At 52.3% G+C, this 15,223-nt stretch overlaps 1 protein-coding gene across 1 annotated transcript in view; it reads right to left on the reverse strand.

Annotated features, from left to right (window-relative positions):
* PGS1 (phosphatidylglycerophosphate synthase 1) overlaps nucleotides 1-7,821 on the reverse strand; it is a 42,340-nt gene extending 34,519 nt beyond the window's left edge. Inside the window, exon 1 of the mRNA XM_081804359.1 lies at nucleotides 7,675-7,821. Within this exon, the coding sequence (XP_081660485.1) occupies nucleotides 7,675-7,805 (131 nt within the window). The 5' untranslated portion in view covers nucleotides 7,806-7,821. The remainder of the gene's footprint in view (nucleotides 1-7,674) is intronic.
* Nucleotides 7,822-15,223: the final 7,402 nt, after the last annotated feature.

Here is a 15,223-nt window from a genome sequence, read left to right on the forward strand (position 1 = left end):
TCCCCAAAAGGAAGCTGCGGAGACATATCCTCGGCACACAGTGACCCAGAGAGGGCAAGTGGAGGCTCGGGCTGCGACCCCAGGCATCGTGTGAGCGCTGTTCCGTCCTGTGGGGGGCACAAGGGAAGAGCAGCCCGGCCCCCATGAACCTGGCGACCTCACACGCTTACACACCTGAAACCATCTAAGAATGACGGAAGAGGAAAATGCCACCACGAACTGAAGGTCGAAATGTGCAGCATGTGTGCTTCAAGTAACAGGAAAGGGGAGCTGGTGGCACCGAGCAGCCGGGGAGGCCTGAGGACACCCTCCCTGGAGTGGTGAGGCAGGGCGAGCGGAGGGGCTGCTCCAGGCAAGGAGGGGGCTGAGCAAATTTAAGCCGTGGGCGCTGGCGAGCACTGCCATCCACGGGAAAGCCCAGGAGGGTCCCCACAGCCAGTCCAGAGGACACACGGACCCAGGGCCCACCGTCCGCCCCAGCCTGCCCTGGAGACGCACCGGGCAGGCTGTGGCGGGCCGGGCTCAGGGCCCCGGGCGGCCGTGGGCAGGCCTCGTCCCTGCCAGGCAGCTCTCCCTGGGAATGCTCCACCAGGGCCTCTGTCCAAGATTTGTTGAAGGCTTTTTTATGTTGGCTTCCTGTTTCATCTGTGTACTGACAGGTTTATTTTTGCTAGAGAGGAGAAGGAGCTGAAAGCCAATTAGGTGCAGGGAGTCGTGGAGGGGGAGACCCGAACCTAAGCAGCAGTTTTAGACACCCGAAGAGGAAGGCGCTCTGAGAAGGAGCAGAGCGTTTTCTGAAGGTCCCCCCAGTGACAGCACGGGCGTGGGGGAGACCACACCTGGGCGGGTGGCACTCAAAATCTAACTGGAGCCCCTCGGCCGGGGCAGAAGCAGAAAAGCCCAAGTCCGCTCAGGGGCTCATTTTTTTTTCCTTCGCCTCAGCCAGAAGCCCCTGGGGGGTTAGTTCCTGCTTTCCACAACCTAACTCCCGGGAATCTTCCCAGAGAAGGTTGCTCCGGGTGCTGACAGCAACCCCCCACCCTCGCACAGTCACCCCAGTCTCCAGGGGCGACCACCTGCACAGGCAAGTCCCCTCACCCCAGGGAGGCTTACTAAGAAACCACACGTCCCAGGTCAGGAACCGAAGCCCCGAGAGAGCTGAGGAGCTGTGGTTACTTCACCAAAAAAGCAGAGCCGTGTCACACATGCCATTCAGAGAACTAAACCGGCACACACACACAATTTCCATATCTAGACCTGGACTCCCCTGAATCATCTTTCTAGGAGCATCCAGCTCCCGTTTCTAGTTACAAAGAAGAGGAAGTGGTGGGGGGCAGGGGACCAGATAATAGCTTCTGCCGACTCAGGAATATCATGGAAGTTTGGAGAACAGGGCCAGGGCAAGCGCCTAGGGACGCTCAGGCAAGCCGGTGGCAGAGGCGGCAACAGCAAACAATGCAAACCGGTCCCCAGCCGACAGGAACTGGTGAAAGGAACCAGCGGGCTCTGTGAGGGCAGGCTCCAACCACCCATGGGACACCTGACTCTGAGGTTCAGCCACAGGATTTAAGGCTTCCCGTGGAATCTGCAAAATCCCTACACTGGGGAGCAGGCTGGGTCTGAGTGCTGAACACCCCTGGCCTGGGGCCCTTCCTCTACCCAGGGAGAGACCTGTGCAGATGGGGTGATGGCAAGGCTTCAGGGTGACTCTAGCACAAGCAGCATGAAGGGAGGGAGGCACGGAGAGGAGGGAAGTTTCTTCCCACCATCTCTAAGAGAAATCCACATCTGAATTGCCTTGACTAAGGATGCTCTTGTCCCTGAGCCCCTGGATGGGGTCCACCACTAAGTGAAGACAGTGAAAGCCTACCTGACCCCCAGGGCAGTCCTGGTGGGACAGGGCAGCCCACCCCTCCTGCCAGGCATGGGAAGGCAGTGGGACTTGAGTTCAGAATAATCAGCCACTTGGAAACAGAGCAAAAGAGCCACTGAGACACGACCAAACACAGCTATTGACACAGGGAGCCTCAGGGGAAAGAGAAGGTATTTCTCCTTTTTGTGGGGAGACAGGAGTTTTCCATTTCACCAAACATCTTGAAGCTGCGTGTGCCCCATGGAAAAATACTGGCACACCTTGCATTTTTCCTTTGTCTGGATGTGCAACAATGTGCCTGGAGGTCCAACCAAGCTCTGTGGCCAGTGGTGAGATGCCAATAAAGAAAGGCAGGGGCGCCTGGGTGGCTCAGTTAAGCATCTGACACCTGATTTCAGCTCAGGTCATGATCTCAGGTTGGTGAGATCAAGCCCCATGTCAGGCTCCGTGCTGGGTGTGGAGCCTGCTTAAGATCCTCTCTCTCTCTTCGTCTTCCCACCCCCCACCTCCCTCTCTTAAAAAAAAAAAGATGAAGAAGAAGAAGAAATGGAAAGGCAAATACTAGATAATTACACCCAGGTCTACACTTTACCTTTACACATCCCCTCCAAGGCCTCTCCCCCTCAGAGGACACAGGTCTGATACTCAGGGGCCGCAGAGTGTCACGCACCACCCAGTGGGGGAAAAAAAAGTAAGCTGGCCAACCTCTTAGGGTCTTTTCAAAAGGGGGCACCTTGGGCTCTGAACAAAGAACACAGTGATGTGGGAGGACCATCTTCCTACACGAAGCAAAAATCCTCAACAGACAGTATGGAAGTTCTACCCTCTGTCCAGTACCATACTCGGGGCATTAACCAAGTGGCCCCCGCTATGGGCTCCGTCATGCTCTGAATCCATGGGCTCTTCTGGAACTATAAGATAAGATTCGTGGTACAAGCTTTGTGGCTTGGGTCCCATCCAACTCTGTACAAAACGATGAAAAAAGGAGTTCTTAAAAGAAACTAAGTTCGGGGCGCCTGGGTGGCTCAGTTGGTTAAGCGACTGCCTTCGGCTCAGGTCATGATCCCGGAGTCCTGGGATCGAGTCCCGCATCGGGCTCCCTGCTCAGCGAGGAGCCTGCTTCTCCCTCTGACCCTCCCCCCTCTCATGTACTCTCTCTCTCATTCTCGCTCTCTCAAATAAATAAATAAATCTTTAAAAAAAAAAAAAAGAAACTAAGTTTCTGTGGACTGCAATATTTTCAGAAACTACTTTTTAAGAAAAACCCACCCTCCCCCCTCAGTCATGAACTTAAACGTCAGAAAGTGAGCTAAGGAGAAAAGAGTAACAGTCACAGCACTTCCTGAGAAGAGCTCAACAAACTACGTGAAGGAACCACACTTCCTGCGTCCCCGGCAGCAGGCGGCCCTTCCTGACTAACGCAACACCAAGTCCAAGAAAGGGAAGTGAGTGTGAATTCCCGTAGGTTACAAAAGACCAACAGCCCACTGAACTCCCACAAGAAGTCCAGCATGGGAGGCCAGGCTACCAGCATCTGACTACATGCTGACCAGATGACTGTCCTCTTGACTTGCCCAAAAGGAAGTCGATCACATCCAGGGGCCAGAAAGTTAACATAACCCACAATACACCTCGGGTGGCCCAAGCAGCAGGCAAAGCAAAGTGCCTGACGAGAACCAATCACATGTTCTACTAATCCAAAGGCTTTGACCAACCGTACTTCCCAGCAGCCTTGAAAAGAACTCGTTTACATGAATCAGATCACATGTTTACAAGTGGATTATCTATCAGAACACTTTAATCCCAGGCTAGCTGCTATCTCTCTAGGAGCACACAACTGACTGACCCAGCCTAATTCATCACCAGATGCAATGTGTTCAGGGGATACTCATATTAATATGAACTCAATAAAGCTACAGTTTGGGGCGCCGGGTGGCTCAGTCGGTGAAGCATCTGCCTTTGGCTCAGGTCATGATCCCAGGACCCTGCGATCCAGTCCCGCCTCGGGCTCCCTGCTCAGCGGGGAGCCTGCTTCTCCCTCTGCCTGCCACTCCCCTGCCTGTGCGCGCACTCTCACTCTCTATCAAATAAATAGCATCTTTAAAAAAATAAAATAAAGCTACAATTTTAAAAATCTGTCTGTTGTAAATCTTATTCCAATCCCTGCAAGATCAAATTTGAATTACTGGGAGAAATTATGCTTTGATTCTAAATATCCCCCTCCCACCCATTCTACTACTATAAATAAGCCAAGAAACGGCTCTACTAAACTCTAACAAGTAAGAAGCATCACAAAGTTCAAAGAAGAAGTAATTTCTGGAAATGTGGTGGTCCCTCAGAGCGGAAACTACTAACAAGCTGAACTGGAGTATGCCGACCTGTCACTATGACATCAGACATCTAACTGAAAGAACAGTCTTCTGGTTGTCTGTCTCCCTCTAATAACTCAGGGAAGTTAGAAGCCCCTCACCCCCTCACACTGACTCACTCACACACACACACCTCGAAGAGAAAATAGGACTTGAGTTTCAAAAATAAAGCCCTTTCTGCACATATAGCTCAACCTGAAAAGCATTCGTTTGGGTTTTTTAGAGAAGGAGGCCACAAAGAAAATACGTCCGTCTAGGGCAGGCAAGCTCAAGATTAGGAACTCCTGCCCTCCTGACACATTTCCCACTCAGTCCCATCTACTCCAAATGAGTCAATTCCGTGGAGTCTGAGGACTCCTAAACACCACCTCAAGGTGCCGTCTCCCCGTCCCCGAGCTCCAGATCTGTCAGTCAGCTGCACATGACACCTCCACTCAGACGCACCTGGATCCTAGTTAACACGCCCAAACTCACCTTATCGTCACCCCCCCCCAAGCCCAGTCCTTTCTTAACCCTGTTGTAATGATGTGTGACTCCATCCATGCAGTCACCCAAGTCCCCCTACACCTCCCCCACCAGAGCTGACTCTAATCCCTTCCACTCTGCAACACCTCAGGCCTAGACCACCATCAAAGGAAACTGAACAAGCAATCTCAGAGCTTGCCTCCCTGGGTCTCAGCCCAGAGGACAAGCTTGCTCCCGGCTCCTCCCTCTGCTTCCTCCCATCCCTACTCAGTACCCCCAGTCGGCTCCTGGAAATGACTTGAGTACCTGCGGCACCTGAGAACTGCCTTCCACCTTTGCTGCTACAATCATCAGCCCACACCACTCACCACCCTTCCCTGAACACCAGCTCCCCCTTCTCTACCCAGCGTACTCCTACACTCCAAAACACAGCTCTGAGATCACCCCCACCAGGAAGCCTTCTGTGACCTCCTGCTGTGCCTCTCAGGTGCGGCCATGACCTTCCACCTCACCTTACTATTACTGCCAGCTTATGGGTCTGAGCATCTTGAAGATGGAGCGAGGTCTTTATCTTTGCTTCCTTGGTACCTAGCACAGCAGTGCTCTACACACGCATGCTGAATAAAGGAATGAGCCCAGAGGTCCATAGTGATAATGAGTCAGATGCCTGCTCAAGAGAAAAACAACAGCATTTCTAGATCACTAATTGGAAGTAATTTTAAGTAGCATTTTCTGTCACTCTGGCTGTCTCTGTAACAAAGAAACCACTGCAATGAAAGAACCCTCTCTCCACCCCTCTCGTTAGCCACGAGGGTTCATCAGGTACTCCAACAGGTGAGTCAGATTGGCAAGCTAAAATCTGACAAAGTCTAAGCTCATGACTACACAGAACTATTATCAACGATCAGAGTTACAAGAAACCACACCATTCAGGGAATGAGGAGTTGTGAGGTACAACTAATGGAGGAGAAACGAAAGTCAGCAGCCAATATAGGATGAATGGCCATACAGACCAGAGAAACCCCAAACACCAAGCCACAGAGTCGGGTAAATGTGCAGACCGAATAACCGAATAAGGCAAGAGGAAGGGGGTAAAAAAAAAAAGTCAGAAAGCTACAGCGTTGTAACAGCATTGGTCAAAGCACTTATCTTCAGTCCTAGCAAACCATTCTAAGGATTATAAAACACAAATTTCTTTTTTTTTTTTTTAAGATTTTATTTATTTTTGAGAGAGCGAGAAAACATGAGCAGGGGAGGGAGGGGTAGAGGGAAAAGCACACTCCAAGGGCTCAATCCCAGGACCCTGGAATCATGACCCGAGCCAAAGGCAGAAGTTTAACTGACTGAGCCACCCAGGCGCCCACAGATTTCTTTAAAACACAAAACTTGGTGGCTGGGGGGATGGGGTAAATGGATGATGGGCATTAAGGAGGACACGTGATGTGATGAGCAGTGGGTGTTATACGCAACTAATGAATCAATGAACACTACATCAAAAACTAATGATGTACTATATGTTGGGCTAATTAAATTTAAATTATAAATAAATAAATAAATAAAACAAAACACAAAACTTGTGTTTAAGTGAGTTTCTGGTTTAATTGTTGACCCAGAGATACAACTCTCTCTCTCAGCTTCATCAAAAAGAAATATGGTGTCACACCTACCGCATCCATTTACAAAAAAGGACTTCGGGGAATCAGTTTAGACTACTCCCACTGCCACACTGCTCTTCTCCCCCCACCACTGGAAAGAGACACTCAAGAGAAACGTCTTTTTCAAAAGAATTTGTGGAGATTGCCCCAACATCCCTTAGTAGTTAATTCCAATGGTGAACAATTAACAATGAAGTGGTTTTTGTCGTTTAAACACATACAGGGAAATGACAAAATTGCCTGAACACATCATCTTTGAGGAGAGAACATTTCTTGAAACCTTAAACCAAATTTCCCAGTGGTTTGATGCCAAGACGTAGAAGTCATCTGATTTCACCACCCACTGCAACGGCCAGGTCTTGGCTAAGCACCAACTACAGAAAATGCAGAGGCCGCCTCTTCCCCGGCCCCGCCCCCACCTGGTTTCGCTGGTGTGAAACTTAAAGCCATTCTGATCAGCAAGCTTCTGAAGGGCTCCATACTCATGCTATCACCTAAAAGTTACCCTGAACCAAAGTCGAATTTCTGCTGAAAATCATCCACCGTAACCCACTGTAACAGTATGAAGCAAGTTCCTTCCCATAAGTAGAAACAGCACGCATGACTGGACCACAGATCTGTGCACAAAGCCAGGAGGTCCTACTTCACCCAAGTAGCACAGATAAAATCTAAGATAATGCAAACTCTTCTAAAGGATGCACGTCTAAGATCTGATTTTTTTTTTCTTTTAAAGGGTCAAGTGTAAGGCTTGAGTCTCTCTGATAAGAAAACCATTTGCACACAAGAAATCTTTTTTTTTTTTTCCTGTAACATTAGCAATAACAACAGGCCTCTTAGGTCAGCATGTTCTTGGCAAATGTTGACTTTGAAAGACCACTGCCTGAACAAACTGCTTCAAAGCCTCCTCCACCACTTACGTAACTCACTTCAGTACTTTTCCAGAACACAGGCCCTTTGAAAAGTGTGAAGGGGGTTCCGAGTGGTTCCTCTTCCCTGGCCTGAGAGTCCCTGACTCAGGATTGCTTCACAGCCCTCTCCCGCAGGATGTGCGAAGCGCTACACGCACACGATCCCCGCCGGGCTGATTCACCCCGGCCGAGCCACCCGGCAGCCAGGACCGGCAAGGAAAAGATCTCCCCTCAGAACGCAAGCGGCGTCTCGCGCCACAGACCCTCCAACGCCCGCCGCCGGGGGCCCCCGGGGAGCCCGCGCTCGGTTCCCGCCCCGCCCCCCGCGTGAGCGCACTCCCGGCGCGGAAGGGAGGCAGGGCCGCGGCCGCGCCCCCGCCCCGGCAGGCCCGGCCGCCTCTCACCTCCTGCACCGGCGGTCCCGGTTCCTGCCCAGACGGTCGGACAGGCGCCCGAGGAGCGCGGCCAGCCCCGGGCGGCCAGGCAGCAGGCCCAGCAGCCGCCTCCAGAGCACCGGCCCCGCCGCCGCCGCCATGGAGACTCGGCGCTTCCGCTTCCGGCGCGCAAGAACTTTATTGACAGCGGCGCTCGCGGACACGGGGAGGGGGCGGGGCGGGCGCAGGTGTGCGGGCGGCGCGCAGGGCGCAGGCGCAGCGGTCTGAGCTTCTTGCGTCCCACCCTCCCACCTCCGCGCTCCTGAGCCTGCTGGCCTCGCGCCCAACGGGTCACGACCAGCACCGAAGCTCGCGGGCAGGTGCGCGGGGCCGGCCACGGAGCGTACGGTAAAAGGAGCACCTCCTGTAGCTGATCTTCGAAAGGAAGACGTTGCAGGGTCCTGAGGGCGGGGGAGGGGAGGGTGGAATGACTCTGATACGAAACATGGGGTTCCTCGGCTGACCCACACGGACTGAGACTTGGGAGCCGATAGAGCGGTGGGAGATCGTCACATCCTACTTGTCCTGTCCCAGGGGGGTGTTGTGAGGGTTCAAGGAATGCAATACATTCCGCATTCCACGTTCACCCAGGTATCCCAAGGAAGTCAGTTACACGCGCCCTGCAGGAATGTTCATCTTGGCATCGTTCGTGATACCAAAAATGTGGAAGCAGGGGCGCCTGAGGGGCTCAGTTGGTGAAGCGTCTGCCTTCCACTCGGGTCACGATCGCATGGTCCTGGGATTGAGCCCCGCATCGGGCTCCCTGCTCCGCGAAGGGCCTGCTTCTCCCTCTCCTTCTGCCGCTCCCCCTGCTTGTGCCTCTCTCTCTCTCTCTGTCAAATAAATAAATAAAATATTTAACAATAACCAAAAAAAAAAAAAGTGGAAACAATCAACAGTGGGGAAGTTGGTGAAATAGTGAAATAAATAACGGTGCATCACTATGTTGGAAGACTGTGCATCCATAAAGAATTACGTCCCAGGGGCGCCTGGGTGGCTCAGTTGGTTAAGCGACTGCCTTCGGCTCGGGTCGTGATCCTGGAGTCCCTGGATCGAGTCCCGCATCGGGCTCCCTGCTCGGCAGGGAGTCTGCTTCTCCCTCTGACCCTCCCCCTTCTCATGTGCTCTCTCTCATTCTCTCTCTCTCAAATAAATAAAATCTTAAAAAAAAAAAAAAAAAGAATTACGTCCCAGAAGAATGTTTAATGACATGAAGTGTAAAATCCAAATTTCCAAAGAGTAGTATAGAGCTTATCTCATTGGGAAAATTAAAAATTGGAGGGAGTATTGTGTACAGACAGACTGAAAGTAAATACATCAAAATGCTAACATTGTCTATTTGGTGCTATTCAAAAATTTCCAAGTAGTTTACAAGCAACAAGCATTTCAGATTGTTTTAATTTTTCCTTTACGTTTAGATAGCGTTACAAACACAAGGTGGAATTTGATTCAACTCTTCCAAGTTAGAAGTGGTGAATCATCAAATTTCCTAATTTCCAGTAACTAGAATGAGACCATCCATTGCATGATTCCATTTTTGCACAGCTCCTGGGACACGGGGTGGTTGCAGAGTCAAGTTGCTGAATGCCTGCACCATGATGCTCAGCGGTGACCACAGGAGCATCCTACCCATCCTGAAAAAAACTGGCAGTTTCTTTTTCTATGTGGTGATTGCCGGGTAAGGTATTAAGTGAGACAAACAACCGCAGTACTGTCCCATTGGGAATTTCTGATCTAAAATAAATTGTACTGGGGCACCAGGGTGGCTCAGTCGGTTAAGCGTCTGCCTTCAGCTGGGGTCATAATCCTGGAGTCCCTGGATCGAGCCCCAAGTGGTCTGTCCGTCTGTCCATCGGGCTTCCTGCTCAGCAAGGGGTCTGCTCCCTCTCCCTCTGCTCCTACCCCTGCTCATGCTCCCACTCACACTCTCTCTCTAATAAATAAATAGAATCTTTAAAATAAAACAAAATAAATCAGACTAACACACGGTGTTATTACAGCATGGTAAGTTAAACTAGTGAGTATTTTCATTACGTATAAACAGCAAGCAATGACCCAGTCGCTTCTGAAGCCACACAGCTAGAGCCTCTGGCCTTCATGTCTATTTTGAAACTGTCAGAGGTACAACCAAAACAAGGCAACCATGACTTTGCCCTAAGATGTGCACATTGAGAAGTTACAAAAATTTTAAATAATGGTTTTCAGAAATTGAGCAATCTTTTTTTTTTTTTTTACACGATGACAACATAAACACTTTCCACCAGGAGATCGCATCTGGGCGGGTTCGTGGGAGCAAGCAGAAGAGGTAAGACACTCTCAGGTGCCACAGGTGGCCCAGAGAGGAGGCGTGGGAGTGCCCCAAGCGGCTTGGAGGGCCGGCAGTTAGGGCAGATACCACTACTAATGCTGGGCTTTCCGCTCACACCTTGATGACCCCGGACCAGAAGGCACTTGCCCCCTGAAACTCCCCGGTGGCTTGAAAGCCCATCTGCTGAGCCCCCCACCCCACCCCACCCTCCTGCCCTCACCCACTGCCTTCTGGTTAATCTCACTGGCTCCTTCCCGAACAGGAGGTGCCAGGGTTAGAATGGCAGAGTTGATGGGACTGATGACAGATACCAGGTCTTCCCAAACGGAAAAGGAAATGCATTCATTGGAAGGAGGGTTGACGTCAGGGAGTGGTGGGCTGCTGCCCCTGATAGCAAGGCTGTTCTCCCGGGCAGGAAACATCAGGAAATCCTGAGCCAAGGGCCCGGGCCTCACTGTCTGTGATTCACACCCGAACCGAAAATCTTGTCAATGCGAGCGGAAAGCCCCTCCTCCCGGAGCCCACTTTGTGCGCAAGGGTCTCTCTCAGCCACAGGGCTGTTGGGAAATGCAAGGAGGGGGAGGTGTGCCCGTCCATCTTCTCCCTCCAGCGATGAGCAACTCTGTCGCCGATCAGTTCCTTTGGAGAAGCCCACTCTTGTTTCATAGGGAACGTAGCTTAGGGACGAGGACGGGATGAAGCCAGCCTTGGGGTCTCTGCCTCCATTCCTCCACTTGGTCACTGCCCAGCCTCACCAGCCTGCCTTTTCTCCATCCCTCAAGCCCACCCCCCGCCGCCAGCACACGCACACACACACACACATGCACACACACAACACACGTTGCCGCCTGAGGATCTTTGCTTAGTTGTTCTATCTGCTCACAGCTCCTCTCATCCTTCTGAGCTCTGTGCTTCCCCTACAAACACCTCCTGGCCCCATTCATTCTGCCTATTACATACTGTGATCTAATCTCATTTATTGGTTTATTGTTCTGGGTGTGTGTGTTTATCAAAGTACAGTGGACACACAATGTTACATTAGTTGCTGGGGTACAACACAGTGATTCCATCTCTCCATTATACTTTGTGCCCTGCTCCCCACAAGTGTGGCTACCACCTGGCACCATACAACACTATTGCAACACCCTCCCCTGCCTCCCTATGCTGTGCCTTTCAGCCCCATGATTTACCCGTTCTATAACTGGCAGCCTGTATCTCCCACTCCCCTTCACCCATTTTGCCCATCTTCCCACTCCCTACTCTGCATTTTGTCTCCCTGCTCCTCACCCCCCAGAATGGGTGCCCCTAGCGCCTTGTGTGCTCTGAGCACCCCAAACAGGAGGACCTGCCAACAGAAGCGGGCTCGGCCCACCCCTGTTGAATGATCGCACATGAGCAGGTGGTGAGCTCTGGAGCTTCCCGCCTGTGGGTCTGTGTTTCTCCACCACGGGGGGAGAAATGGTGATTTAGCCTCCTGGTAATTTATTGACCTGCTGCCACAGGTCAGTTTGCAAACCTGGCCGCTCAGCTCTACCTTTGGGGGCTGGTTTACCTGAGCCCTCAGTCTCCCTTCAGGCCAACAGGGCTTTCTCTGCCTTCATTTTCCCTGAGATATACTCTGAGCTTTCCCAGTCCTTGATGCCCTTCCAAACTAGGACCTGACACCAACCCTCCCTGGCATAAGGCAGGCTTCGGTTCCTCCCGAGCAGGGGCTGGCTAATGCTTCCTTCAAGGGTCCAATAGTAGACACTTTACACTTTGTGAGCCAGGTGGCCTCAGTGGCAACAGCCCAATCTGGTACAAAAGCCGCCGTGACCAATGCTAACGAGCGTGGCTGTATTTCCAATAAAACTTTATTGTGCTTCGGAAGACATCTTTTCTCGTGGCCGGGTAGCAGGTGGGAGCCCTGCCAGGGTCTTCCTGCACCAGGGACCTGAGGTGGCTGGGGCTGGGGGCAAGCCCAGAGAAGCTGAAGGTTGTGGAAAACAAATTTGCCAGGCACTGAAGCTCAAAACAGCCATTTCCAGGGTAGGGGTGGGGAGCTGGTCAAGGTTCTTGTATTTATCATTTAAACTTCTCAGTGTTGAAAATCTTGTCATCTGCAAAACAAAACACCTATTGCTCAATGTGCTCCCTGCCTCCCTGCCTCAAAGAGAGGTCCGGGATAATCTGGCATTTCATCAGCAAGAAGCCAGGGCCCCAATTTCTGGAAATGCCTCCTGGGCGGAGCATGCTGGTTTGTTTCTGTGTCGCTAGCTCTCAGTTTCAGGGGAATCTCAGCCTCCTGTGGCCTGGAAGGCAGCCAGCACCACCCCGTGAGGAGCTGCTCGCCTCCTCCTGATGGAGCAGTCCTGCGCGGCGGGAATCACGGAGGCCCGTGGCCAGTTCTGTCCCAGGGAACCCCGGGCTCGCTGGGTCCTGCCTGGGTAGCCAAGGCGAGCTGCTGGGGGCTCCCTGGCAGAACCCCACCCTGCCCTGCTTCTCTCTGCCTGGCCCCTGGGGCAAATTGAAACAGGAGGCTGAGAGGCTACATGTGCCCCTGGCCTGGCATGCGAAGCCCGCTCAGGATAGGTCTGGCTTGATGAGATGAGGCCAAATCAGACCAGGCCCAAGCAGGTGGGACTCTCAGGACCAGGCCTGATTTATTTCCAGTGACTCGGAATTTAGGAAAGAGACTCAAAGTAAATCCCCCAACGTCAATCACCTTTCTTGCCCTTTAACCTAGAGAGGGGAGGCGGGAAGACAGAGGCCAGGTGGGGTTGCTGAGTCAGTGCCTGGGGTTCCTGGCAGGGAGGGGAGGCCAGTCCTGGGGGTGGCCCTGTGCTGAGCTGGAGAGCCCATGTCCCACCTAAAGGGCCAGTGGAGACCTGCCAGAATGTAGACCCAATGATGCCAATCATCCAATTTTTCCAAAGAAAGCCCCAAATTCAGATGTGAATGTGAAATTTCCAGATTTTTAAATGTTGTCTCAAAAAAATTTGGGGGCGGCGCCTGGATGGCTCAGTTGGCTAAGTGTCTGCCTTCAGCTCAGGTCATGATCTCAGGGTCCTGGGATCGAGCCCCGCATCGGGCTCCCTGCTCAGTGGGGAGCCTGCTTCTCCCTCTGCCTCTGCCCCTGCTTGTGCTCTCTCTCTCTCTCTCTCAAATAAATGAATAAACAAAGAATCTTCAAAAAAATTTTTTTTAATTCTGTGCAATCCAACCAATGCATCTATGGGTCACCACTTCACACGTCTTTGGTCTATAAAAACGTATCCTAGGCACCATGGGAGGACAGGGTAATAGTAGAAGATCACAGTTCATCTGTTTGTACCTTTCGATTGTATTACCTCTTCATAAAACACATTTTAAATTTCGAAGTTCCGAAATTCAGAGAATGTACCTGACCCATCTCTCAGGGGTTTAAGGGAGTATGATACTCTCGTTTTGTCTGCTTGTAGCTGCCTCAGGTGGAGCTTGGAAGCAGGGAGCTAAAGCTTTTCATAGGTGGGAGGGAGAGAGAGGCAGAGGGAGCAACATAGAAGATGCTCTGCGGCAGAGCCCAGGCTCCCAGACACTGGCGGTGCCCCGGGCCTAGGCTCTGCTTGCTCCTGACACCCACAAGCTGGGAAACTTGGGGAGGTCAGGTGACCCCTCCAGACCTCAGCTTCCCATCATACTGCGTGTGTCACTTCCTCAGGGAATCCCCTCGGCTGCCCGCCCATAGATGCGGTCTCCCCATAATATGCTCACACAGACCCTCCCCCCAGGACTTTTCCTTTATAGTACTTAGTGCAGTCAAAATTAATTAATCATGACATCAATTGTGGGGGAATCTTGTCCTTCTGGAAAGAATCTAAACTTCATGAGGACCCAGACTGATAAATTCCAGGCACCCTGCTCAATCTTTGACACATAGTAGGTGCTCAATAATTATCTCTTAAAGGAACAAATGAATGAGTGAGTGAGTGGTTTTGTAAAAATAAGTCTTGCAAGAGCAAGAAGTGACTCTGGGTAGGCTTATCGACCCCAGAAATCTGGACTGCCCCTAGCATTTTGTTTACAAATAGAGGGGGCTTATGAAATCCTGGGGAGGGGGCAGTACAAGTACCTGCGTTAAGAACTCTGAACCATGCAATGTGAGGCCAGATGAGTGCAGCATGAGCAAAGCAAGAAGTGGGAAGGAACGACGTCATGCTTTAGAATCTCACCTCTGTCCCTGATAGATACTCTACCTCCCACTCCTTCCGACGCACTTCTCTGTCCCTGTGGCTGGTTCCAGACCTTGGGAGCCAGAGAGAGGGTGTATCATTTCCCCTTTGACCTGGCCCAAGACTCAGTGCCTGACAAAGTGCCTGCCAGTGTGTGCTTCACAATGTGGGGGAATCAAGGACCTTCTTAGTGCTGTCACACCCCTGGATGGGGCATTTAGGAGGTCCCCGTGGAGATCTCGCCACTGGAGGGAGCTCAGTGCAGGCCATGGGCTGTCAGCTCACGCAGGTGAGTTGGTGAGCAACGCCTGACCCCAGAACTCCATGGGTTGGGGGCTCCGAGCCGCCTTGCTCCGGGGGCCCAGCCGTCTGGTTTACTGTAGGCCTTGCACCCAGGGGTTCTCCACCAGCCCTCGGGCGTCTGGGGCCCAGGGCAACAGCTCCCGGGAGCCAGCCTCACTCGTCACCCCCCTGGCCAGGCTCTCCTTCTCCTGGGCACTGCCACTTTAGCTCTGGGCGCCGGGCCAGGCCTCACTTGCATCGCAGCCCAGATGGTTCACCACGGCCTCTTCCCAGAACTGCCCGCTGCCTGGGTGTCTGTTCCTGAGCGCGGGCGCGGGCACAGTGGCTGCTTCAGGGCCAATGGAGACTATTCCCATCCTAGCCCCGGACAGAGTGGGGTTTGTTGGTTTGGGGTCAAAAGAGACAGTCGGCTGGAAGCTAACTGCCCCACTCTCTACCCGCAATTCAGAACTTGGAACAGATGTGGATTCCTCATAGAGCAGTGGAAAGAAACTTCCCTCCCCCCAAGATGCACCCCACACACTTCATACCCTCTGCACCCTCCTAAAGTCTCCTCCACTGACCCACCACCCTCCCACCACCCGTCTGTGGGGGGAAAATGCCCCCCCCCCGCCATGGCAGGGGTTGGAGCTCTGATCCAGCCCAAGCCCTGGAGGAAACAAGAAATCTGACAAGGCAGGGTGGGTGAGTGGGTGGGTGGGTTGGTGAAGTTTCCCCT

The sequence above is a fragment of the Leptonychotes weddellii genome, chromosome 15 (assembly GCF_054177405.1).
Source record: "Leptonychotes weddellii isolate Sample4059 chromosome 15, ASM5417740v2, whole genome shotgun sequence".
In the NCBI taxonomy this organism is placed as follows: domain Eukaryota; kingdom Metazoa; phylum Chordata; class Mammalia; order Carnivora; family Phocidae; genus Leptonychotes; species Leptonychotes weddellii.